Source organism: Mizuhopecten yessoensis, unplaced genomic scaffold, assembly GCF_002113885.1.
Source record: "Mizuhopecten yessoensis strain PY_sf001 unplaced genomic scaffold, ASM211388v2 scaffold9987, whole genome shotgun sequence".
Classification (NCBI taxonomy): domain Eukaryota; kingdom Metazoa; phylum Mollusca; class Bivalvia; order Pectinida; family Pectinidae; genus Mizuhopecten; species Mizuhopecten yessoensis.
The window spans coordinates 1,798,649-1,824,037 of NW_018408322.1; the positions used below are offsets into that span (position 1 = coordinate 1,798,649).

The 25,389-nt window shown below is 35.7% G+C and overlaps 2 protein-coding genes across 4 annotated transcripts; both read right to left on the bottom strand.

Annotated features, from left to right (window-relative positions):
• Nucleotides 1-760: 760 nt before the first annotated feature.
• On the bottom strand, nucleotides 761-10,997 carry LOC110459261. 2 transcript variants are annotated; one of them, XM_021511435.1, is made up of 10 exons: nucleotides 10,870-10,997; nucleotides 9,641-9,707; nucleotides 9,185-9,376; nucleotides 7,759-7,839; nucleotides 7,442-7,618; nucleotides 6,269-6,466; nucleotides 5,795-5,996; nucleotides 4,679-4,819; nucleotides 4,119-4,202; nucleotides 761-3,841 (listed from the first exon to the last, which is right to left on the bottom strand). In XM_021511435.1, the coding sequence occupies exons 2-10, from the start codon at nucleotides 9,691-9,693 to the stop codon at nucleotides 3,560-3,562; spliced, it is 1,410 nt and encodes a 469-aa protein (XP_021367110.1). In that variant the 5' UTR covers nucleotides 9,694-9,707; nucleotides 10,870-10,997; the 3' UTR covers nucleotides 761-3,559. The 2 variants fall into 2 exon arrangements, with proteins under 2 accessions (XP_021367110.1, XP_021367111.1); XM_021511436.1 differs by lacking the exon at nucleotides 4,119-4,202.
• Nucleotides 10,998-15,729: 4,732 nt separating this feature from the next.
• LOC110459238 lies at nucleotides 15,730-25,138 on the bottom strand. 2 transcript variants are annotated; one of them, XM_021511401.1, is made up of 8 exons: nucleotides 24,921-25,132; nucleotides 24,134-24,200; nucleotides 23,680-23,871; nucleotides 22,272-22,502; nucleotides 20,835-21,036; nucleotides 20,301-20,441; nucleotides 19,746-19,829; nucleotides 15,730-18,814 (listed from the first exon to the last, which is right to left on the bottom strand). In XM_021511401.1, the coding sequence occupies exons 2-8, from the start codon at nucleotides 24,184-24,186 to the stop codon at nucleotides 18,536-18,538; spliced, it is 1,182 nt and encodes a 393-aa protein (XP_021367076.1). In that variant the 5' UTR covers nucleotides 24,187-24,200; nucleotides 24,921-25,132; the 3' UTR covers nucleotides 15,730-18,535. The 2 variants fall into 2 exon arrangements, with proteins under 2 accessions (XP_021367076.1, XP_021367077.1); XM_021511402.1 differs by lacking the exon at nucleotides 24,134-24,200 and having other exon boundaries at nucleotides 24,921-25,138.
• Nucleotides 25,139-25,389: the final 251 nt, after the last annotated feature.

Consider the following 25,389-nt stretch of genomic DNA (forward strand, 5'->3'; position numbering starts at 1 on the left):
CAGTATGGATAATGTCTTTCTTGGTAATTTTGGAGATTTCTGCCAAGTTTGTTAAATACCATTTAAAGTTGTAGACTGGGTTCAATTTTATTGTATTTTATACATAATCATTCACCGAAATTGTAAGTCAAACACCATTAATTTAATGTACAAGTACATGCATTTAACTCAAGAACTGTAAGCGATTATCACGTCACCAACCAGCCTGCTTTTTTTCAAATGTACATATACATGTAAATGATATAGGTACATGTTTATGAAAAGGTCTTCGCTTCATGAGTTTCATTGTCAATATAAACGGTTATACTGGCTTCTGGTGCAGTAGATGACACCTATAATAATAATAGTAATAGTTCGAGGTTCTTATTTACCGCTTTATCACAACTTAGTTTGTAGGTCGTTTACAAATTATTATCAGTGGTTATAAGGCCTTTGCAACCAGCCAACATCTTCCTCAACGCTCTAGATAGCACACAGTCGATGCTGCTATTTCGGCGCTCACAGCAAGCATTTAACAATTCTAGCACTGCCCGACCATGGACTCATTTACAGCTAAGTAGACTGGAACAAGGGAAGTAAAGTCAAATGTTGCTCAACATTTGTTGAAACATCACACTGCTGTTCCGTGACTCGAACCCGCAACCCTTCAGTCACAAGCCTGGCGTCCCACCACTAGACTACCGTGCCACCTATGACACTAAGGGAAATATTGTTATTTGAATACTTTGGAATAAGTAAAATCAAAAGAAAATATACAGTGTAAGATTATGAAATCGCATTTATTGTCAATACAAACACTAGTATTACTATTTTACCGTCAATGATGTCCTGAAGTTGACCTTATTGAATCTTATTGCTGTTAAGTAAGCAAAACCTGAACGTAAAATATTATTGGAGTAAAATTTAGACGGTAAAACAAAAACACCACAACGATTAGTAGTTATGACATTACCAATCTAACTCTTATATCGACTATATATATATATTATTGTTGTTACACATTCACTCTGTATAAGAAAATTGTATAAGAGTAACTAATACAGTACTTGTATGAATATCGTGTATTTACAATATAATTTAGGTAGACTGTCAGGACCCGCTGCGGTCACAATTGTGACAGAAATTATACCATGTTCTTGTGACAGTTCCTCACCGCGATAAACTTAATATGCATAATGAATGGACTGTGCTATTGCATTTTATCTAGATATCATTTTATCCCCTTAAAATGTCACAGTATGCAACAACTACGTTTTTAACATAAAATACAATAAGTAACTCATCATCACGTGTGTACATGCTTTTATTGAAAGGTTAACACAACTGATTTGACATTCTTTTCGAGGAAGATTTATGTTATATCTAAAGTTTAACATACATCAGTACTGAGAATTTGTCACGTTTTTCTGTTAAAAGGCAATAAAACAGAATCAGTGACTGTTATGTGCCCGTGTTTAAAACGATAAGGAAAGAACAGACGCGTTTGTGCATGACTCATTGATAGAGCACATTAAAAGAGACTTCGCAAAATATCGTGCAAGTGACCCCTGCAGGTTCAAAGAAAGACGGGGCATGCTCATCCCGCCGCATGTGATTGTACGAGGCGACTAATGTGGCAGTCCCTGCAGTATCGGGGGTTTTCTTCACATTATGGAAGAAACCTAAATCGATCGTATGTCATAACTCCCAAAGCGGCCGTTGCGAGGACAGTAAATCCAAAATAAACAAAATATTGCCGTTGAGCAATTTCAAGTCCGTACAAATTCAACGTAGGTCATGGGTCAGTATATAAATAAATGAAATACTCTAACCCTCCCACTCCTCTCTCTGGATTGGTCTTCATTCATGATAAATTCTTCATTATTGAAAAGAAAAGACCATCCTCAACGCATAGCATGTCACGAACCATTCACAATACAACACTTGTTGGTAGATTACATGTTTTTAAGTTGACGTTTGTCTTTTACCTTTGCGTATTTTTTATGTTATTTCCTTTCACATGTTTTATCTACTTTTATTGGCCCTTATTGTCATTTTTTGTTTTGACAATGCGGTTGGATCAATAGGCCGTATCTTTTCCCGAACTTGCAGGTGTAAATTGAAGTGTATCACACTCCTATGCAAAAAAAAAAAAAATGGTAAAACGGGAAATTATCAAGCATATGGAGGAGTTTTAATGATTTTCCGTTGAAAAACGTATACAAGTAATAACGAGTAACACAGAATAGCGATAATAATTTATCGGTTAATGTGCCATAGGAGGGAAACATATTTGTATACGTTCTTTGTAACAGAAAACGTTATCTGAATTTAATCTGATGCGCACCACGAGTGAAAAAACATCAAAATATTAGCCACACAAGTGAAATATATTTGTTATTACTGAAGACACCATTACATTTTCTATCTATTACATTTTCAAAACACAAAACATGAAAAATATAATCCATTAAATAAGCGCGGATTTCAGAATCGTAATAATTGGCGCCATATTATAATGACGTCACGCTTGACAACAAGGCTGCGCGCCATTTTGAATGGGATACTCAACGCAATTCCGACGTTTTCTGCTAATTCTGGCATGATTTAAGCATTTGAATCTGAACAAAAAATCGTTACCTTTGAATGCAGCGAATAGAAGATACCGTTATGATTGGTCAATACCAAAAAGTGATATTTTCACTTTTGATATTTGCCACAGTGTGAAAGATATCAGTTGTATCAAGTTGATAGAATCCGATATTTCACTGGCAAAAATGTAATTAAAGATTATATTTGTCACATAACATTTATAATTAACACAGTTTTGTTCTACCAGCTCACTCTTTATCGGTCAAAACGAGAAGTACTCCGATCAAAGTATCCTTGTTCTGCGCAGTGCAAAAATTAAAGAGCAGTTTTACATGCAATGATACACACATGCATACATTACAAAAATGGAGGCACGTCCTTAAATTACCAAAACTGTATAAGTAGGACATTAAACCCAACAAACGAAACCAAATCCTTAATCTGAATTTATAATTTAAGTGACTGTTTCTTATAAGTACGTTTCTCCAAATCCTTTGTGACTCCGGACATCTCCATATTGACAGGAACACACGAATTAAGGATAACTGTCCCATTATGATTTGTTCCGTTGCCCAGGTAGCTCAATCGGTAAGAGAGATAACATACCAATCTTAAATCCAGTGTTTGAATCGCGATCTATCCCCGCTGCTGGTGTTACACTTGCAACACTATTGTTAATCACATTTTGTTTATTTTATCTTCGTTATTTTTCTAACAAATCCCACAAGGTTTGGATTTCTTTTCCAAAATATTTTATCACAATTATTGTCATTCCGGCAAAAACAGTTTCCAATGTGTAGTAACAGTTTTTGGCAGTGGTACAGGGATCCTTAAGGGGACTACATGTTTCTATATGAGAAAATTTTAACGAATTCAATACACATTCTATTAAACATTAATTAGTAAAGCGTTTCATTGTAATATTCGGGGAAGACAATCTTGTGTTTCACGATATCAACGGTTGGTACATGCGGACGGATGTACAATATTATAACGGTTGAACTACCCCTTTTCTGAGAAGTGGGCCATTGGTGTGTAAGAGAAGAGCAGGCCACACTTCATAGTTTAGTTTCGTTCCGGTTTTTGTGTACAGATTAAACATGTCCCTGTCTATATCACTTCCTTGCTTGTCAAGTGGCCAGTGGAGCACAATAGGAGGGTCCTGTACCACCATACTCCAACACAGGGAAATACACTCCGAGAGGTAATCCGTCATGCTGGTCCCCTCAAGTTCAGAACCACTTGACTTCACCAGGACGGGCAGCAGATCCTGTGATGAAATAGACAAACTGTTACAAACAGTGTTTTTTTTAGCATAACACTGCTGCTCACCATACAAAAATGCCCCTTTATATAATGGAATCGTCCTGAAGGGACATTAAAATCTCGCCGCGTAACTTGCATTGTCAATTTTAGTAAGTAGTGATTTGGGATCAAGCATTTGCTGACGGGTTATCGCTGTTTCTTTAGCAATGAATGGCACAAGACAGTGCTTCGTGTATATACATCTTTTTTATATTATTTCAACAAATAACTAAAACAAATACGTTGATAACACGTTCTTTTGCTCTATGAGCAAATTCCTTTCTTGTATCTTTCAACGTCTTCATTTCGGCGGCAGTAGCGCTTCTCTGAAATATTGATAATTTATCACTTTTGTTACTTCTTCTTTCAAAATTAAGCATGACAGACGGGTTTACTTTTAAATGTATTTTATGCACAAGCCGTTTTTTCCTTTAATATACCATTGATTTGTTATTTTATCGTCGGCGTTTACAGCATATTTTGAGTACAAGCGTGGAATTAAACGCCAGATGTTTAATAATATGTAATAAATACATAATCTAAAGCACAAAAGCTGGTGATTCCCAAAACAATTTTGTTCATCTTGCAGTAAATTATAGCGCTTATTAATTATTTGAACTTAATTCGAGTTTTTAAACAATTTGTTTTCGCTAACACTATGCTTTAGAAATGTGAACATGCACCTTTTTTATAAGAAAAAGAATCAGTCTAACCTAGTCGTGGAGCCTGATAATCTTAGTTACTTTTTGTAGCACTATCATGATAGTTCATATGAGCATAAGAACGTATCACCAACATTTACCTGAGGTACAGGAGATGCCTTATCACTGTCTGGTTTTGAATCACAAGCATCGACGTCATCTTCCCAAGTCCCAGTCAAAACAATCTTCTGTAGATACTGAAGCTGGCGTCCGGCCTTCTCATAGCAAGAGCTGTAACACTCCTATTATATGATCAACGATGTGTTTGTTAGAAGCATTCGCCTTGTGTTACGTGGTACTAATTACGTTCCGTAATGATAAGGTCGATTTCGTGTCTTGTATTTAACGGCCGAAATAGCGAACAAAGTCAATAGCATATAAATATGATACCCCAAAAGAAACTATACGAATGGTAAACAACAACAAGAGGCCCATGGGCCTAAACGGACACCTGAGTAAATGTTGAAGTACTCAGATGGTAGCATGTTCTTTTTTTATAAATTGGCACATAGTTACTTTGGGGAAAGGGGATACACCCATAATAACCTGGATACCAGGCATGCACATGCTGTATACATGAATTAGATTAAATGTTTAATGGACACGTTTAATGGACTATGCACAGATGAAGTTGTAAATGTCCTAGCCAATCAATGGCCAGGGTGGCCATCTGGAATTTTACAATCAGCCTGAAAAGTTACAAACTTTGTCGAAACCTTATAAGAAACACTCCTACTAAATGAGAAGTCAATCGGTGTAGCCTTTCTTGAGAAAAATTAAAAAACATCACAGTCAATGAGAGGTCAGGGTTACCATCTTGGATTTTCTAATTGGCACAAAAAGTAAGAACACTTATTCGGAACGGACGACGACGGATGGAAATAGGTCACCATGACCTATGGCCAGGTGACCTAAAAATTACTTTTGAATTACCACTGCATCATACAGCTGAGCTGTTTCGTCCTAATCATTTGTGATGCTAACTGACAACACGTTGAAAATCTTATTCAAGTCATCGCTAGACAAACTTTTACTATATCATTAAATCATAAACAAATTATAAATACAACTCTCATGGTTATTGAAAATAAACGACTGTTTGTTTTCGAATTGAGAAGTAAATAATAATAATATCATTATTTATTTGTGTTTATTCACAACATAACATCAGAATCCTAATGAAAAACGTCAAATGTCAAATTTGCATTTGTAATTACCTTTGTTAACGACGAGAGTTGTTGTATGGCATTTTCGTTTGACATTTGGCAAGTGGTATGTAAATGTTCGGAGGCGCTAGTCCATTGATTATCGTACAGCTCGGAGAACTTATCCGCCAGCTTTAGGGGTCCGTTGGAGTCACTCAGATCAATCAACTCTGGGTTATTGTCTCTCAATTTCTTGCCAGCCATGCTGCTCATTCTGGTAGATTACATACATATGTTAACTTTTTGCCAGAGGATAGTTAATAAAGAAAATGTTTGCTGCAAGTAAACTTAAATTAGCTTATTCACTCGAAGCCGTTCCTTCATATTAATAACATATTATTAGTTTTTCAAGACAGTTTAGTTTATTGAGGAAGATATTTTTCGTTACAAACGCAAGACACCATTATTACTACTTAAACGAAAAGATTAAAGCAGTTTCAATCCTATTAGTTTATATGCTGATCATAGGTTCAAAATATCTCTCACCTGTTTATCCAATAGTCTTTTTCACGTGTCACTTTTGATAGAGAAGCAGTTAATTTTTCAATTTCCTCTGTTAATGTGTTCTGTTTGATTCTCAATCCTTTCAGCGTCTCTTGAACGTCTTTTTTCCTCGGATCTATTTTTATTGTCGTGTTTAAATCGTTGATTTCACGTGACTGCTCCATGTTTAAATTCAACATTCTAAGAAATAAAAATTATATTTTATATCGCATCAATGAAAAAATACTTAACCTCTGTCAAATAGTGTGCTAGTAAATTTAAATCTATATCGAGAGCGTGATGAGTAGTTCTTCTTTTGCAAATATTTTTACACTTTTTGCAGTTTTTTAGGTCATTTAAAAAAAACAAAAACTGTTAAGCATAATTAGCTTTAGTTAATACATTTTTCATTTTTCATTGCTCTTGACTCTAATGTTAGCAAGTGTAAACATGCTACGTTATAATTGATAGTAAATGTATTGGTACTTACACTTTCACACAATTCTTTACGTTTTGAAATACTTTAAATTTAAAACAATATTTGAATTCTTCTGTCATTTTGTACAATTAGAGTATCTTAAATTTGGTATCTACATCTCAAAATCGAGCCGTGTTTCACGCCTCGTATGCTTGTTTATCTCTTTATATATGAAAATATCTTATGCCAAGATATTGCTTTCAATCACATATGACGATTAAATAATCTCTAGGTGAAACAAGAAGAGCACCGAATCAACATATTTATTCGATATTCCTTTCGATATTTGAGTAGGCAGCGACATATACATAAATAGGTTAATACAACTTTGTTATATGCATGTACAATTCTGCGAGTTATATCCCGTTGGACAGTTTATCACCAGTAAATCGTAAAATGGCTTATATAGGACTCAACATATGTTTTAAGCAATGTCATAGGTACACACCTATTCAAGACTTATAACCACACCCATCTAAATTCTACCATTTGTCTTTTAAAAAGATGTATCTTGTTTACTTTAATTATTTGACGACTTTTATTTCTGTTGATGAAGATAAGATTCAAATATATTGGTCAAACATGTTAGACGTTATCCTTGGGTAATAAAAGCATAACCGAGTGAAAATATGACTTAATGGTCTGAACTGCTACTTATACAGTTTGAATCATTTCTGCACTTCTGTTTTAAATTTTACCTCTGGTTATGTCCCCATATCCCTTTCGCAATGCAGCCTGTTTTTTGTACTTTTGATGTGGTTTTTGATGGGGGCCCTATATCCTCTGGATCAGGTGGAATTTCATTTTTTGATTGTGGAGTTATATTTCGTTCCAGCCATTGAATCCATTTCCACATACATTGCACCTCAGGGCTACTGTTGAAATATTAATGATAAAACTAATGAGTAAAACATGTCTGAAAGTCAAGTGATATGCAAGGCCACATACAAAGGAAACAATTTTACCTTAGCGCAAATACACAAGGAACCCCTGTAGGTTCGGGGAAAGAACCTACCTGCTGTATCCCACTGCAGGTCGTAGGAGCCGACTATTGTGAGGGTCCTGCAGAATCTGGGGGTTTCTTCTGTATCTTCCGCTAATGGAGAACAAAAAAAGAAATTTGCTCAGCTGTGTCAGTCGCAAGACTTTGGATATACATATATATTTTTTTTTCTTTTCTCTCTTCCTTGCTCTTTTCTTTCGGTGACATCCCTGGACGTGCCTCCAAGCGTGTCGTATATGCGTGCTTACCTGTGTTTGTGCTGGAAGCCGAGTGTGTTGATGTGTTTGTCCTTTTATGATCGCGCGGTTCTGATGCCGACTTTATATTGCTATCTTACTGAAACACAATGCCGAATGCACCCAGCACAGCATTCCGCTCACTCACACTAAGCTGAAAACGGATGAACCAGTTATTGCTATTCCGATAAAAGCTGAACGTTTAATAGGGAATAAAAACAACCATGTTAAGGACTTTGGTGTTCCGGCTTTAAGAACAGAACCCATTGCCTTCCTCACCTGGACGAACGTTCAACATTGAAGTTGAGGTGTGGCCGGGAAAGGCAGTAAGAAGAAAAGGTAGATAGAAAAAGAGAGATATACAAAGATCCAAAATATTACAATGAGTGCAGAAAAAATATTTTGCTCGCTTTTTTTCCCAAGGTAGAGGGCTATCGCTAGGAGGCAAACACCCAACATACACTGCTTCCGAAACACATGCACAACACACATTGAGGCAGGTCCTTAAATTACCTTACCTGTTGATAGGATGTTAATTATTTTCTCTTCTACAGAGCTTTCTTAACAAAAACGCGAAAACTGTTTTAATTAGTGTTACCAAAAAATATGACACGTTACATTATCCCGGGGTCCCGGACATGTGGGCACACTGTGCCTCTAACAACGGTTGTATTGCTACCACTTGTTGATTTAAAACTCAATCTAAAAAAACACATTAATAACAAATGTGTTTGGTAAAATTTGCAAAGAAATTAAAATAAATACTTTAACAAATTACTATTTGTTAAACCTAAATTCGGTGAATGATTTTCCAGTAATAGAGAGAGACGCTACCACGAGATTGTCCTTGTCCGTCTCCAGATTGGTCATTCATGTATTACTCATTCTTAATTTATTGAAGCGTGAAGATCAGCCTCTTTGCGAAAGATGTCACCAACAGTTTACAATAAAACATTTGTAATAAGACTTCATCGACTTTTAGCCAACACATGGTGGGTTTTTTTAAAATAATATAACAAATCTCAAATCTCCGTTCGAAACAATGGAGATCTCAACTTGTGTAAGCCACCTGAAATCTGTTGATCTGTTTAAAAAGATAGTAGAGCTACTTTCACTTTCAAAATGATGTTTGTCTTTACCTTTTCGTTTAGCTGGACCTCATGACATTTTGAAGTTTTAAACAACGCCTGCATTGGTTTTACCTGCCATATTGTGCCGAAGATAAACTCTCATGAAAGGTGCACAGCGTCGTGACTCTGCTGCATAGCTGCTCAATTTCGTCAAGGTCACTTGCAGAATCTCCATGGTTACCAGTTTCGTGATGACCGGGTGGGGGATCCCGACCAAGGCTTATCACGTGCTTGTGCAAATTGTTTGAGATTTCTGAAAGATTACTTTATCAAAATGGGGTTGATGAAAAAAACACCGATACAATGTGAACCACATCATTTTACAGTATTTCTATGCTCCGATGGGTTAATTTAAAAATCATTTTTTACCCTATAATAAAATTCATATTTTGCGATGCAACATTTCACCTTATTGACTTTTTGGCATATTGCTAAGCTATTAAAAATACTTATCCTGACATATGTGTGTGCATAAAAAAGAGTTTCTACTGTCTTTGATTACTTATATGACTAAAGGCAACTTCGTACCTTTTTATCACAGCTGTACGCTCACTGTCCATCGATGATTTCGACTCTGTCATTCTCAATACTTGTACTGTAAAACAGGTATGTGTATAGGAAAGTTGAAACAAAAGTGATAAATAATAGTAACTGACAAGCACTACAAAAATTGTATGACATATATCGAGATCGAAGAACACTATACAAGGGCGGTGTGTGCCCGACGACTAGACCTTGTTGTTTTCAAGAACTTTGTTCCCGGGATTAGTGTCCTTATTTCTCGAAACAAAATGGATCTCGACGAAATCTTATAAAAGTAATCAATGTTTTTTTCCAAACGAACAGGACTATAAAGAGACAACTCACAACTGTAACTGAATAGCCATGTTGCGTGCCGATATGTGAAAACATGAAAAATGTACTGAATCCATTAACTACTGTGTGCTAATTACTCATCATTCAAACTGAGTGTATTGTGGCCCATCCCCACTTATTAGACCAGCTACTTAAACAATATATATATATATTATGACCTTAACTGTCAATAGGACGTTAAACAAATTTAAACAGTTAAACCAAACCATTCTATATAAAACTAGTGAAAGGAAAGATATGAATCAAACGAAAAAGTAAAAGACAAATGTCAATGTGAATATCAAAATTGGCTAAGGTAAGTGATATCTTTAGAAACAGTAGTGTACATATATATATAAATATTGCTTGCACTTTTCCCGAATTTGATTGCACCTGCTAGAACAAATTATATTACCTCAGTATGTAAAACTTTGCAAAAATGTATTTAATCCCTTGATGACTGTTCATCAATTACTGATAATTCAAACTAACTTTAACGTGGACCTTTCACACTAACAAAATACCATTATCAGAGCCGAATTAAGCTCATTGATTTCTGGATCAAATTACCAAATGAAAGTGATAGACATTATTGGTGGTAAATATTGGGCTATAGGATAGTATATGACGTATTTTACATACTCATTTTAAGATTGAATATATTGCTCGACTTCCAGACATCAAATAAATCTAGACGTACATGTACAAATGTATGGTAATTTTACAAACTACTGTCCAATTGACCAGGAGGTACTATAATGTAATAAGGAAATAATGTTAAAGTAACGCAAATCGAAAGTACAAATATCGACAACTATATAAGGATACAGTCTATGTGTGAAAAAAACCTGTGAGCATCATAATACTATTCAGAACAAAGATTACATATTTATTATATGTACCTTATCATGCAGAAGTCTCCATACGATTGTTAAGTCCAGGAGTCCTCGTCATGGTTGTTTACGTCAAGGTCGCGACTGTTTACTTCCTTGTCGCATCTGTGTCGTACATACATCTTTACGGTCACGTGCTACAATTATATCCTGTGCAATTTAGATAACCCTTACCAGAACGTCGTAATCAGACAACACACATTTGTTGATAAATGTGTTTTTTAAATACGCTCAAAGAGTCATACAAGCATTACATGTACACTAGTGTTTTAAAGATATCACTTACCTTAGCCAATTTTGATATTCACATTGACATTTGTCTTTTACTTTTCGTTTGATTCATATCTTTCCTTTCACTAGTTTTTTATGGTTTTGTTTGGTTTAACTGTTTAATTTTGTTTAACGTCCTATTGACAGTTAAGGTCATTGAAGGGCGTGCCTCCATGTGTTTAGTGTATGCGTGCTTGTGTGTGTGTGTATGTAGGAGACAAGGTACATGTATGGTGGTACATGTGAAGGTCATAGGGACCTCTTCTGGGTTGATTGACCATTAAGTATGTTGTAATAATACCGTTCCCGGGTACTGCTTGGGTAAGAATTAGAAATACTTCTACATGTATAATAAAGTATTTTAATGACATCACACAAAAGTAAAATGAAATATGATTTATAGGTCATGTATCGATAAATTACCACAGCAAGTCAAACATTGGAACTAAAGAGAGGAACCTATGAAACATCAGTAGAAAATGAGAGACATCGCGGATTGCTTAATAATAGAAAAGAAAAGCGGAGCAGGATCCAGGAAGGGATAGCATTTCCTGGATCATATAATGCACCCGTCATATAATGTCATCCATCCATTGTTGGTCTTATTTAGTCCGTATCAACTTACTGACAAATACAAGACTCAATATTTTTATTTATTATTTTGACTAATCACACAGATTTTTTCAACAGAACAAGATATCATGATAAATCGATACATTAAACAGCTGTACATGATATTCGATGTTGTTTCCTACTACATTCAAGGGAATTAAATTTTATGTAAATGTTTTCATACGGTTTTGTTTTGTTTTGATTAACAGCTTAAGATAGTTAAGGACGTGTATGAATGTGTAGTGTCTGCATATGTGTATGTGTGCTGTAGACAGGGCATGTTTATGTAATTACATGTGTGCAGCCCATATTAGCATCATACACATCTACGATGTAGTTGTGTTTTGTGTGAGAAAGCAGACTGTTTGCATATAAAAATAAACTATGGACTCTGAAAATGTTGAAATTTAGGAATTCTGTTCTCATTTTTTCAGTAAAGTACGTTCGAAGTTCCCTTATATGGGCGGATTGGTCAAGTGGTTAACACTCTGGCCTTCCACGCAGGCGGTCGTGGTTCGTTCACCGATGTCGTCGTACAAAAGGATCTTCAGAGAAAGTATTTTTGCTCCCGCCAACACAACTCCAACAACCCAGGTGGAGTATGAAATGGTCTTGGTTGGTTGCAAGTGAGGTTGAATTTTACTATAGAATGTGTTTATATGTTTATTATTTATTTATTTTTATGTATTATACATGATATAACCAATTTGGTTGCCATCAGTGCTTTTAAGTTTAACGTAAAATCATTTTCTTGATTTGTGTGACTGTCGTTTATTAACTGGAATGTAGGTTCCAGAAAGTTTTTAAATTGCCGAATAACAGTAAAGCATATATAGTTGTTTTTTTAAATCAGAAATACGTAGATCTGAATTAGCATTAGCGCTTTCAATATACATCTTCAGCCGCTTTACTTATAGATCTACGTACAATCAGATGCGTTTATCATACCATTTGTTAAATGTACAACATATTACCCACGAAATATGAATATTTAAGTAACTGTAAATCACCGAGTTAACCAAGGAATTAAGACATACGAAGACAGTGTTAGAAAACAATAATTTATCAACAATAAACATATATTGAAAACCCTGAAGAGACTTTTTGAAAAAAAAAAAATCGGTGCAAATAGTCTCAAAGATAGACGCGATGCGGCACATATGAATATATCACGGAAGGAAATTTCTACACGTTTGCACAAACAAATTTCGTTAAAAAAAACGCTGTTAATAGGACGTAAAACAAAATAAAATAAAATCATTCGTTATAATCTCGAGTATGTCTTGTGACTCAAATAAAATAATGTAACAAATATATGCCATAACATCTCCGGAATGTAAAGAATGTTATGTTTGAGAAACAAGTAACACATTAGGAGACAGTGTCCGTGCAAGGAAAATGAAACTGAGTTAACATTTAGACACTTGTAGTGAAAATATATTTACTATCTTTCCATTTTATATATGTTCAGAACATGCTATTGAAAGAAAAGAAAAGGAAAAGTATTCTTATAAGGCAATTATCCAAAATTGAATAGACTATTATCATAATAAATCTCTCTCCCTCTGTTTATGACTTCTTGATATACATTATCCCTATTATTAATGACGTCATACCTTGTATTTAGGTAAAGGTATATGTAAAGTGCCTAAAAGTTGATAATGAAAGCGGGAATTTGATGTATATTAATATAACATGAATCAAACATGGCTTGGAAAGGGCGACAAGTATGTACTGTTAGTACAGTATGCGTCTAATTGCATACATGTACATCAAATGAATTAACATAGTATAATTTCATAAATAAAATGACAAATTTCCTAGCGAATGGCTAAAGAATTTTCTTTGATATAGGATCTTACATGGGTTTCCATTTCGTATGAAATTTATTAAACGAGTCTAACATTTTTTTAATTTAGCGAGCCTCTGTGGAGCTAAAATGAAAACTTCGTGACGAGTTTCATAATTTTCATATGAAATGAAAACGAGTGTAAGATCCTTTTTATCACATAATCAAGATTTGTAGCATTTATTCGTGTAAAACGACAATTTGTATCCAACTTGAAATGTAAAAAGCCACCAATTTGACTCCAGTGCATAAGTATGTGACGTCATGTACTTGTCCTAGGCGAGACGTCACAATTGCAACAATTGAAATTTACAACCAATCACAGGGCTATCAAGTCATATTACATAGGGTAATACGCAAACCAATATGACATGGGTATATTCACTGGATAACACAGTACATTATGTGATTAATTTCACTGCACTTTTTATACCGTACTAGATGCAGGACAACATCATTCATTCTTGTGCTTGCATATGATTCTCATTCACAAAACATGTTGGCTTAAATGGCAGGTAAATGGCTTCTCATTTGGCCGCAACTACATGTACCCCTCCCTATTTTCATGATAATTCATAAAGGTATAATTATCCAAAAGTAGGAATCTTTTTTCGTAAATCTATTCGAATGATTTAAACATTATACTGTGATAATGAGTTGTATGCAGAATATACAGAGATGCATCCATTTGTAATGTAGTTATGTGTGGAAAGGTCTCATGTCCCAAAAACACAAGACATGTTTCTAATAGAATAATGCGTACAGTTTCCAGAATTTTGGTTCCATGTGGTCATGCTGTTTGATATTTAAGTATGTTTCAGATAATAAATAGTATGTACAGCAAGAACATAAATGAAGATGTCACTTTTTGCGGTTTATTTGCAGAACTTTTATCCCATGTCGAGCTGAAGTATGTTCAAGTTATTCGGAACGAGTAAAATCAAAGTAAAGTGTACAGTGAAAGCATATGCAGATTGCATTATAATTGTCAATACAAACATAAGCATTAATATTTTCCCGTCAATGATGGCATGACATTGATCTTATTGGATCTCATTGTTTAGTTAGCAAAACCTGAATGTACAGTTGTGGGATCGCACAACGTTACACGATGTGCGGTGTGCGCATGATGTTTGCACGGTGTGTGAACGGTGTGTGCACGATCGGCGAACGATAAAAAGCTGAACGATCATTGCTTGCGCACATCTGTGCGCACGATGGACGGACGTTGTGCTATAACAATCGTGGTTGGTGTAAATTGAGGAATGCCTTCACAATTTATACGGTTTCATGTTTAAACATATAAACTTGATGTTTACGTATGTTTCTATATTCTAGCAACATCTATAAACTTATCTGTCTGTCTATATATTCTTATATTTAGAAATTGTGTTTTCTGTGATTTTAAACAAACTTAATCGACACATGTAAAATTACAACACAATTCCGTATACAGGTAAACATAACCACTTTGTACATGTACCTGGACCGTAGTTTTCTCCCCGCCTGGGGCACTTACGTAACTCGTTGGGTAAGGCCGGGGGTGTGAAAATCCAGGTGAAGGGGAGCTATAGGCAAACGAATGCAAATAACAAATACTATTTATTACGGTCAAACGGTATCGCATATCAGCTCTGTGTGTCAGGCACTGGTCAGGTAAAACTCCGGACACTCATCAAATTGGTATTTACCTGTTCTGTTACCTTGGAGCCAAACTCATTCTTGACAGCCTAACGGTCGCTGTAATACTGTGTAACACGCATTGTGAAATTGTATAATCTTGATTATTGTGATGAGAAATTACAGATATATACACAGTGTACATTATCGCATACAAGCCTTCCGTATTTTTGTCATTCCGTAATTTTGATCTACAAATGATACCAAATCGGACAGTTGTGCGGAGAGAAGCGCACAACGGGGCAAACGATTGCTAAATCGCACAGTTGTGCGCACCATGTGTTGACGATGTGCGGACGGTGTGTGAACGATGTATGCACGGTGTGCGCCCGCTTTTTTTGGTGCGTTGTGCGGTCCCATAACTGTAAGATATTATGGGAGTAAAATGTAGATGGTAAAACAAAAACACCACAAATATTAGTAATTCCTAAAGATACACACATAACAAACACAAGTAATAAGTTTGATTGGATGTATTGGTCACAACTTTCTAAACGGCCGTCGACCCAATAAGCCAATATGGGTGTATTTTGACAGACCACAATCAACAAACCATTGCTTATTGTGCGAATCAATAGATTAACATTTTTAGGGTGACCAACTTCCCGTTAATCAATAATTAACAGTTTCTGGGTATCAGCTCCCTGTTAATTATCAAGCAAATTCAAAATCAGCTATCAAATATCAAGCTACACATGTATTCAATTTACAATAACACAGATCAATGTTCATATATAAATCACAGTAAATGAAATGTCCATAATACTGTCAAATAGAAACCTAGCACTAAATTATATCCTACAGGATTCTGGAAAACAGCTCTCCCGTAAATTATGATAAAAGTTCAATAATTGAGGTATAAGATAATACTTGCCAGCTACATCAAATAACTTGAAACCTGCTTAAAATAACTTATCTGCGAAATATGTAGCACGAATACCCTTTTTCTTACGGAAACAGTTGATTGTCATTGTTCCAGGTTGGGGATGGGTGGGTTTATGAATATTTTACTTTAAAAGCGTTTTCAAATACTTAATGTGCTGCGACAATCTTGATGCGTTGATTCAATTGTGATCATGTCTGCACAACCGGAAACAGATGGCTATTGCCCGAGGGGGGATAACCATCCTCGATTCCGGAATTTTGTGTTTCCGTTAATAACCGTAATTATGGTTTATTACACAATTGACGTTATGACATTAACCATCAGTACACCTTCACTCTGTTTGCCATGTAACCACCGACATACCCTGTCTCCTGCATCCTTAAATGACCCAAGCTCCTAATAGGACGTTAAACTAAATTAAATCAAACCAAACCATGTAACCAAAACGGAAATTGTATATGAGAACCTATTACAGTACTTATTTCGATATCGTAAATTAACAGAACAGTTAAGGTAGACTGTCAGGACCCGCTGCGGTCACAATTGCGACATAAATATTTTAATAACGCAACAATTTCTAACTGCCGTTGCATTTCAGCTAGGTACTGATTTTTTGCTTAAAATGTCACAATATGCAACAACTACATTTTTCAACATAAAATACAATAAGTGACTTACTAGTACATGTGTACATGACGTTTTTGAAAGATAAACATAACTTGTTAGAAAATTAAAAAAATATGCATCAATCAGCGCTGAGAATTTGTAACGTTTTACTGTATGAAAGGCAATAAAAGCAGTGACTGTTGTGTGCCCCGTGGTTAAAAGGTACACGAATCAACAGTCGCCCTTGTGTATAACTCTCATTAATAGAGCGAGCACATTAAATGAGACATCGTGGAAGTGACCCCTTGCATTTGTTTTTGTCGACCATTTGTTGGCCCTAATTACCTATCCTGTGTTGATGGGCCGTTAAGCATTATTAATAATAATTATAGTTGTCTTCAACTTATGGAAGATACCAAAATCGATCTGCAGGAACACGTCTCCAAACGACCGTCGCGAGGACAGTAAATCTCAAATAAACAAAACAAAGTCTCTCGAAGTAGTTTCTAGGGGAAACAAATTCAACGAAGGTCATGGGTCAGTAAATAAATATAAAAAATAATGTTACCCCCTCCGCCCGTTTCTCTGGATCGGTCTTTCATACTTTACATATTCTTTATTATTGAAAAGCGAAGACCAGTCTCAATGCTCAATGCATGTCACGAACCATTTACATTACAATACTTATTGGTAGATTGCATTGACCTTCACCTAACATATTATATTAAACGAGTTTTATAAAATCAATATGTCATTACGACCCACGTAAGATTATATTTGTCACATTACATTCATAATTTGAAAAAAAAAATCAAAAACAGTATTGTGCTACCAGCTCACTCTATATAGGTCAAATTGTTTAGAATAACAGTAAATGTATCATGTGGTTAAGTTAATAAAAGTAGTACCTGTGGTGCGGTAGGCATATGTCCTCAAGGTTTGACCAATCGCAGTACCTTTAGGTGTAATCATACGTGTGTAATACCATACTTATGACATGGAAGCATGACATACCAAGTGCACCATCATACTGCTTTCAGCATACTTACACACATACATACATTACAAAAATGGAGGCACGTCCTTTAATTACCTAACCTGTTAATAGGGCATGCTATCCAACAAAATCAAATCCTTCATATGAATTTGTAACTTAGGTGATTGTTTCTTATAAGTACGTTTCTCCACATCCTTTGTGACTCCGGACATCTCCATATTGACAGGAACACACGTATTAAGGATATCTGTCATATTGCTCTGACTTATTTCGTACATACAGTAACGTCCCAATGATTTCCGTCTGGAAATAACTCTAGCACAGTTGGACCAAAACAGTTCCGTTGCCCAGGTAGCTCAATCGGTAAGAGGGATAACATAACAATCTTAAATCCAGGGTTCGAATCGCAATCTATCCCCGCTGCTGTTGTTACACTCGCAACACTATTGTTAACCATATTTTGTTCATTTTATCCATGTTATTTTTCTTACAAATCCCACAACGGCACATTGTTTGGATTTCTTTTCCAAAATGGTTTATCATAAGTATTGTCATGCCGGCAAAAACCGTTTCCAGTGTGTAGTTACAGTTTTTGGCAGCGGTACGGGGATCCTTAATTAGGTCCGGACTACATGTTTCTATATAAGAAAGTTTTAACGAATAAAATACACGTTTTATTAAACATTAATTAGTAAAGCGTTTTCATTGTAATATTCAAGGAGGCAATCTTGTGTTTCACTCCATCAACGGTTGATACATGCGGACGGATTTAACATTATAACGGTTGAACTACCCCTTTTCTGAGAATTGGGCCATTGGTGTGTAAGAGAAGAGCAGGCCACACTTCATAGTTCAGTTTCGTTCCCGTTTTTGTGTACTGATTAAACATGTCCCTGTTTATATCACTTCCTTGCTTAAGTGGCCAGTGGAGCACAATAGGAGGGTCCTGTACCACCATACTCCAACACAGGGAAATACACTCCGAGAGGTACTGCGTCATGCTGGTCACCTCAAGTTCAGAACCACTTGACTTGATCAGGACGGGAAGCAGATCCTGTGATAAAATAGACACACTTTTACAAACAAATCAGCTTCATTTTGTTGGAACAGGCGCTAGCGACCTGACTCTAGGTTAATTTGCCGTTTTTTGTTAGCATTACACTGCTGTTCACCATAAAAAATACCCTTTTATATAATGGAATCGTCCTGAAGGGACTTTAAAATCCCGCCGTGTAACTTGCATGGTCAATGTCAGTATATAGTGATTTGGGATCAAGTGCATGTATTTGCAGACAGGTTATCGCTGTTTCTTTAACAATAAATGGAACAAGACAGTGCTTTGTGTTGTTGAGGCTTAACCATGTGGTGAATGTTACTCATTGTGTATTTATGCTAAAAATAAAAATTGATATCGTTGACATACATGCATAAAATATGTATTATTCATTTTCTAGTCCCGGCTATTCCAGATACATATATACATCTGTGTAAACAATGAGAAAAATGTCTCTACGTTTAAAATGTGTCTTTTAAGAGCTTTACCGCAGATGGCGCAAAAAGTTAAAATATATTGTGTTACTATGGCGATTGTCAATTTAATTTCAACACATTTTAAAGGTATTATCACTAGTGTGCATCTTATAGAAAGTAATGTACCATTCATACTGGCAAGTTATATCCATGTCGGGATTCCCAAGAAGCGATCCGAAATGATCTGACATGAACGATTCGTCTACCTCAAAGTCAGTTATTATGTCCCGCATGCGATTGCAATGAATACAAGTCATTTTTTACGCAATGCTCACAAAAAAACATGCAGCCCGAAACCAACCGTTTAAGAAATATTTCCCTTATCAAACTTTCGCGGATTATATTTATTACTGCTATACAGGATAATAAATCCGAGAGAGTAAAACCCAAAACGTCAGAAATGATGCAATATACATTGTTATTCCATAATTTTAACAAATAACCAAAACAAATACCTTGATAACACGCTCTTTTGCTATATGAGCAAATTCGTTTCTTGTATCTTTCAACGTCTTCATTCCTGCGGCAGAAGAGCTTTTCTGAAATATCAATAATTTATCACTGTTACTTTTTCTATCAAAATTAAGCAGGACAGAAGGGTTTACTTTTTCAATGAATTTTATGAACAAGCCGTTATTTCCTTTAATATACAATTGATTGATCATTTTATCGTCGGCGTTCTCAGCATATTTTGACTCCAAGCGTGGAATTAAACGTCAGCTGTTAAACAATATGTAATAGATATCTAATCTAAGATACAAAAGCTGGTGATTCCCAAAACAACTATGTTCATCTCGCAGTAAATTATAACTCTGATTAGTAATATGAACATAGTTTGATTTTTTTTAACATTTTGTTTCGGTAACACTGTGCTTTAGGAAATGTGAACATGTACCTCTTTAGATAAGAAAAAGCATCAGTCTAACCCAGTCGTTGAGCCTGACAATCTTAGTTACTTTCTGTAGCTCTCTTATGATAGCATAACATAAGAGCGTATTACCAACATTTACCTGAGGTACAGGAGGTGCCTTATCACTGTCTGGTTTTGAATCACAAGCCTCGATGTCATCTTCCCAAGTCCCAGTCAAGACTATCTTATGAAGATACTGTAGCTGTCGTCTGGCCTTCTCATAGCAAGAGCTGTAACACTCCTATTATATGATCAACGATGTGTTTGTAAAAAGCATTCGTCTTGTGTTACTTGGAAATAATTGTTTCGTAATTATAAGGTCGACTTCGTGTGTTGTATATAAGTGTGTATATCAAATGAGATCGTTCTATGACTAGCCTATTTGACTTTACACCGATGTTGCTCAGCAGTTGCTGGCTGAGTAGGTTATACTTAACAAACTGTCGGTATACTCGGGTGACCGCTAGACAAACTTATACTTTATTACATCATAAATAAATTATAAATATAACTCTAATGGTTATTGAAAATAAATTAGTTTGTTTTTGAATTGAGAGGTAAATAATCCTAATGAGAAACGTCGAAATGTCATAAAAAAGTAAGATTAAAGATATGTATTTGCATTTGTAATTACCTTTGTTAACGAAGAGAGATGTTGTATGGCCGTTTCTTCTGACATTTGGCAAGTGGTATGTAAATGTTCTGAGGCGCTAGTCCATTGATTATCGTACAGCTCGGAGAACTTATCCGCCAGCTTTAGGGGTCGGTTGGGGTCACTCAGATCAATCACCTCTGGGTTATTGTCTCTCAATTTCTTGCCAGCCATGCTGCTCATTCTTGAAGAAGTTAAATAGAAAGACAAATATTACGTAAATGCGTAAATCTAGAATTTTTGATTTGTTTTACAAGGATTACAAACATCCAATGGTTACGAGTTGATTTCCTCAAATGTAATAAATACATAAATTCCATTACGCAATCATCCACCGTTCATGCAAATGAGTGGCACAAACTTACTTTATTATAACCTTACATTCCAACACAAGAACCTCGTGCGGCGAGCTATTTAAATTTGGAAAATCATTATGATAGCCTCGCAGGCCTTAAATGATATACACGTCTTTATGATGCTGGTTTAAAGTCACGTAGACCCGTAATACGAGTTCCCGTAACTGCTCGCCAGCACTTGGACTCTTCAGAAATGGGAATCGGTTATTTTTGCTGACGAGTCCAGATTCTGTCTCGACTTTACCAACAGGCGCGTTAGAGTATGGAGACAACACGGGGAGAGGTTCCAGACAGGTAACGTTGTAGAACATGACCGATAGGGTGGAGGTTCAGTGGTGGTGTGGGGAGGCATAAGCCTTCATGGGAAAACTGACCTTCATGTCTTTCATAATGGTACCGTTACGGCCCGGATTTACTGCGATGAAATCTTTAATGCCTATGTCAGACCCTACCCTGCGCCATCGGCCCTGACTTTATCCTTATGGACGATATTGCTAGGCCACATAGAGCGAGGGTGCCTGAGCAGTATCTACAGCAAGAGACTATTCAACGAATGGATTTGCCAGCCCGCTCGCCGGATCTAAATCCCATCGAGCATATGTGGGACATGCTGCAGACAGCACTCTCTGTCAGAAATGTTCAGCCAAGAACGCTCCAGGAGCTGAGAGCAGCTTTTGTAGCCGACTGGAACGATATCCCACAAACCCAGACACGCGATCTAATTCGGGGCATGCGCAGACGTTGTGACGCTGTAACCGATACTCATGGGCGTCACACTCGATACTAAAACAGTTTCTGTTTATTAAGGATGAGATTTGTTCAATTCAAGTTTTTTAATGAATACCTAGTTGTAATCTATTTTAAGGGTAACCCTTTTTATGTGGCTCATTTTCCGACTGTAATTAAAGAACAATAATGTTTTTTAAAAATAATCTCAGTATTAACCAAACAAAATATTTGTTTTTTCAAATATGCCCAAAAATAAAAGTGATCCTTAGCAAAATGTGAGTGGTATATATGTTTTTCAGAAGATCTAAATTAAAATGTATCACGTGTTTCTCACCTGTTAATCCAATAGTCTTTTTCAGCAGTAACCTTCGCTAGAGAATTTGTTAATCTTTCAATTTCCTTTGTCGAAGTCTTTTGTAAATCATCACACCTTTTTCTCAACCTTTTTATTGTTTCGTGAGCATGTTCTTTTTTGGGGTCACCATTTATGATCTGATCTAAATCTGCAATCTCTTGTGTGCGCTCCATGTTAATTTTCAACAACTCTAAACGTTCTTTTTTCATTCTGTGAAATAAAAGTACATTTTCTTAGCAAATCAATAAAATAGTATGATTCAATTCTATAATTGATCTGATGCGTAACGTCACGCTTCCACAATTGGTGCACTAACCAAATTGGTACACGAGTCAGAAAATGGTTCGAATAGTATTTTAAAATTAAATTTGAGCATTTACCGCTCACAGTACAGTATAACAAAAGATATATTTATCAGCATTTCCATCGAATAGTTTTGTTTTCAGGAACATTTTAAGAGTACATGATGACCTAAAAGTAAACCAATCAGAAAAATCAGTACAAACAATGTACGTCGACAAAATTTTGGAGGATTTTGAAGGGGTTGATTAGAAGCATTTTTTAATGATAATTTCTGTTTTATTATATACGGATAATATGAAAGTGAATACATACAATTATAGTTCAGTATGATATTTATAAAAGCAATGTATTTTGTCGCAATAGGCACATCATCTAGTAAAAATAAAAGCAAGTTGCATAGCTTGTGTTATGGTGTACCAATTTGGGAACTAATTATGGCCGAAAAACGGACGAAACCTCACTGCGAGTTTAGCGTTCCATTTTCAGGAAAAAACACACTTAGACTCAAACCTTTTTCTGAAAATGAACCACCATAGATAGTATTTGTCAAGAACCAAGAAACATTCGAGATACAAGATCTGAAGTTTTAAATATCATTGAAAAGGTGTCAAAATTGTACCAATTGTGGTAGCGTGATGTTATGGTACAGATAGGACTGCATTGTACAATTTACTTCCTGGTCACTGTTAAAATAAAGGGTATCTGTATAATCTTGTTTAAAATCAAAATGCGAATCGATCAAACATCTGGACGTGGACTGAAAGGATATAATTAAAGTTCTTTACCGAGAATTGAAGCCTTTCCCTTGGAAAACCGTAGCAACATTTTCTATATACATGTACATGTTACTCGTCGTATCAATCTTTTTTGAGGAAGGAAGTACTGAAGATACGTATTGTAGACGACCTATTCTTTGTTGATTGGGATAGTCGTACAGAGCAATATATGAACATTGGTTCTGACTTTTTTCTGAGTTGATTGAAAGTTAAGAATGTAATAAAAATAATATGAATTTAATTCACGTTGTATACGTCACAATAGGTGTTAAATCGGAGCATATACGTAATACCTGTACTACGTTTACCTGTCATGTTGTGATGTGGACACACTCTCAACAAAGGTGCACAGTGTCATAACGCTACTGCATAGCTGCTCAATTTGATCAAGGTCACTTCCAGAATCTCCAAGGTTACCAGTTTCGTTTTGTGGGGATGGAGGATCCCCACCAATCCTTACCACGTGCTTGTGTAAGGTATTTGCGACTTCTGAAAGATTTCTTTATAAAAATGGCGTTTGATGAAATGAAATTCGATACTATGTGAAACACAACATTTTACAGTATTTCTATGCTCCGATGGGTTAATTTAAACTATTTTTACCATACAATAGATATATATCTTTCGCGAAACAACAATTCACCTGACTGACATTTTGACATATTTGTAAGCTATTAAAAATACTTTTCCTGACACATGTGTATGCATATAAAAGATTTTCTACTGTCTTTGATTATTTATATAAATATGGCCATCGCGTACCTTTTTATCGCAGCTGTACGCTTACTGTCCATCAATGTTTTCGACTCTGTCATTTTGAATACTTTTACTGTAAAAGAGGGATAAATCTGTATGTGTATAGGAAAACGCAAACGAAAGTGATAAATAATAGCCGGAACAACACGCCTATTGGCGATTACTGATAAGAAGTATAAAGGACGGTGTGCGCACGTTGACTAGACCGAAGTAAAACGCATATTCAAGGGTCCTAAATTGTTGTATTGTTTTTGTACCCGAGATTAGTGTCCTTATTTCTCGAAACAAACAATCTTGCAGAAACATTATTAAAGTAATCAACAGGCCTTTTCCAACGAACAAAAATATAAAGAGACAACTCATAGTTGTAGCTGAACAGCCGCCCAATAACAGAGCCCTACTATTATGTTACAACCCAAAATCCCATTATCAGAGCTGAATTATCAAATGAAAGTGATGGTCATTACTGGTGGTCAATATTGGGACGTATAGGATACAATGTAGTATATTCGGTATTTTACATACTCATTTTAAGATTGAATATACTGATCGACTTCCAGTCATCAAATAACACTACGTTCATCAGATGTATGGTAGTTTTACAAACTACTGTAACGAATCTAGTTATCCAATTGACCAGGAAGTACCATCATTTGATAGGGAAGTAAGGTTAAAGTAACGCAAAACAAAAGTACAAATATTAACAACTATGTAAGGGTACAGTCTATTTGTGAAAAACCTGTAAGCATCATAATACTAAGCAGAACAAAGATTACATATTTAATATATGTACCTTATCATGCAGAAGTCTTCATACGGTTGTTAAATCCAGGAGTCCTCGTCATGGTTGTTTACGTCTATGAGTCCTCGTCATTGTTGTTTACGTCCAGATCGACTGTTTACTTCCTGGTCGCGTCCTTCTCATACATACATGTACATATTTACGATCACGTGCTACACTGATTGAGATAACCCTTATCAGAACGTCGTAAACATGCCACGCAAATATGTTGATAAGTGTATTTTTAAATACGCTCAATGAGACATACTTCCTTGTAGCGTTGCATGTACACTACTGTTTCTAAAGATATCACTAACCATAGCCAATTGTGATATTCACATTGACATTTGTCTTTTACTTTTTCGTTTGTTTGATATCTTTTCCTTTCACTATTTTTTTTTCTAGAATATGTGCAGGTCCTAGGAACCTTTTCTGCGTTGATTGACCGTAAAGTATGTTGTAATAATACCGTTCCCGGGTA

What these genes read in the sequence shown, in the direction of transcription:
- LOC110459238 (XM_021511401.1), bottom strand. Translation starts at nt 24,186, where the DNA reads ATGACAGAGTCGAAAACATTGATGGACAGTAAGCGTACAGCTGCGATA. An exon ending in TCCACATCACAACATGACAG is followed by an intron (nt 22,503 to 23,679) that starts GTAAACGTAGTA and finishes TTTATTTCACAG; the next exon opens with AATGAAAAAAGAACGTTTAG. An exon ending in ATCTCTCTTCGTTAACAAAG is followed by an intron (nt 20,442 to 20,834) that starts GTAATTACAAAT and finishes ATCATATAATAG; the next exon opens with GAGTGTTACAGCTCTTGCTA.
- LOC110459261 (XM_021511435.1), bottom strand. Translation starts at nt 9,693, where the DNA reads ATGACAGAGTCGAAATCATCGATGGACAGTGAGCGTACAGCTGTGATA. An exon ending in CGTACAGCTGTGATAAAAAG is followed by an intron (nt 9,377 to 9,640) that starts GTACGAAGTTGC and finishes ATTTTGATAAAG; the next exon opens with TAATCTTTCAGAAATCTCAA. An exon ending in CAAAAGAACGTGTTATCAAC is followed by an intron (nt 3,842 to 4,118) that starts GTATTTGTTTTA and finishes ATTTCATCACAG; the next exon opens with GATCTGCTGCCCGTCCTGGT.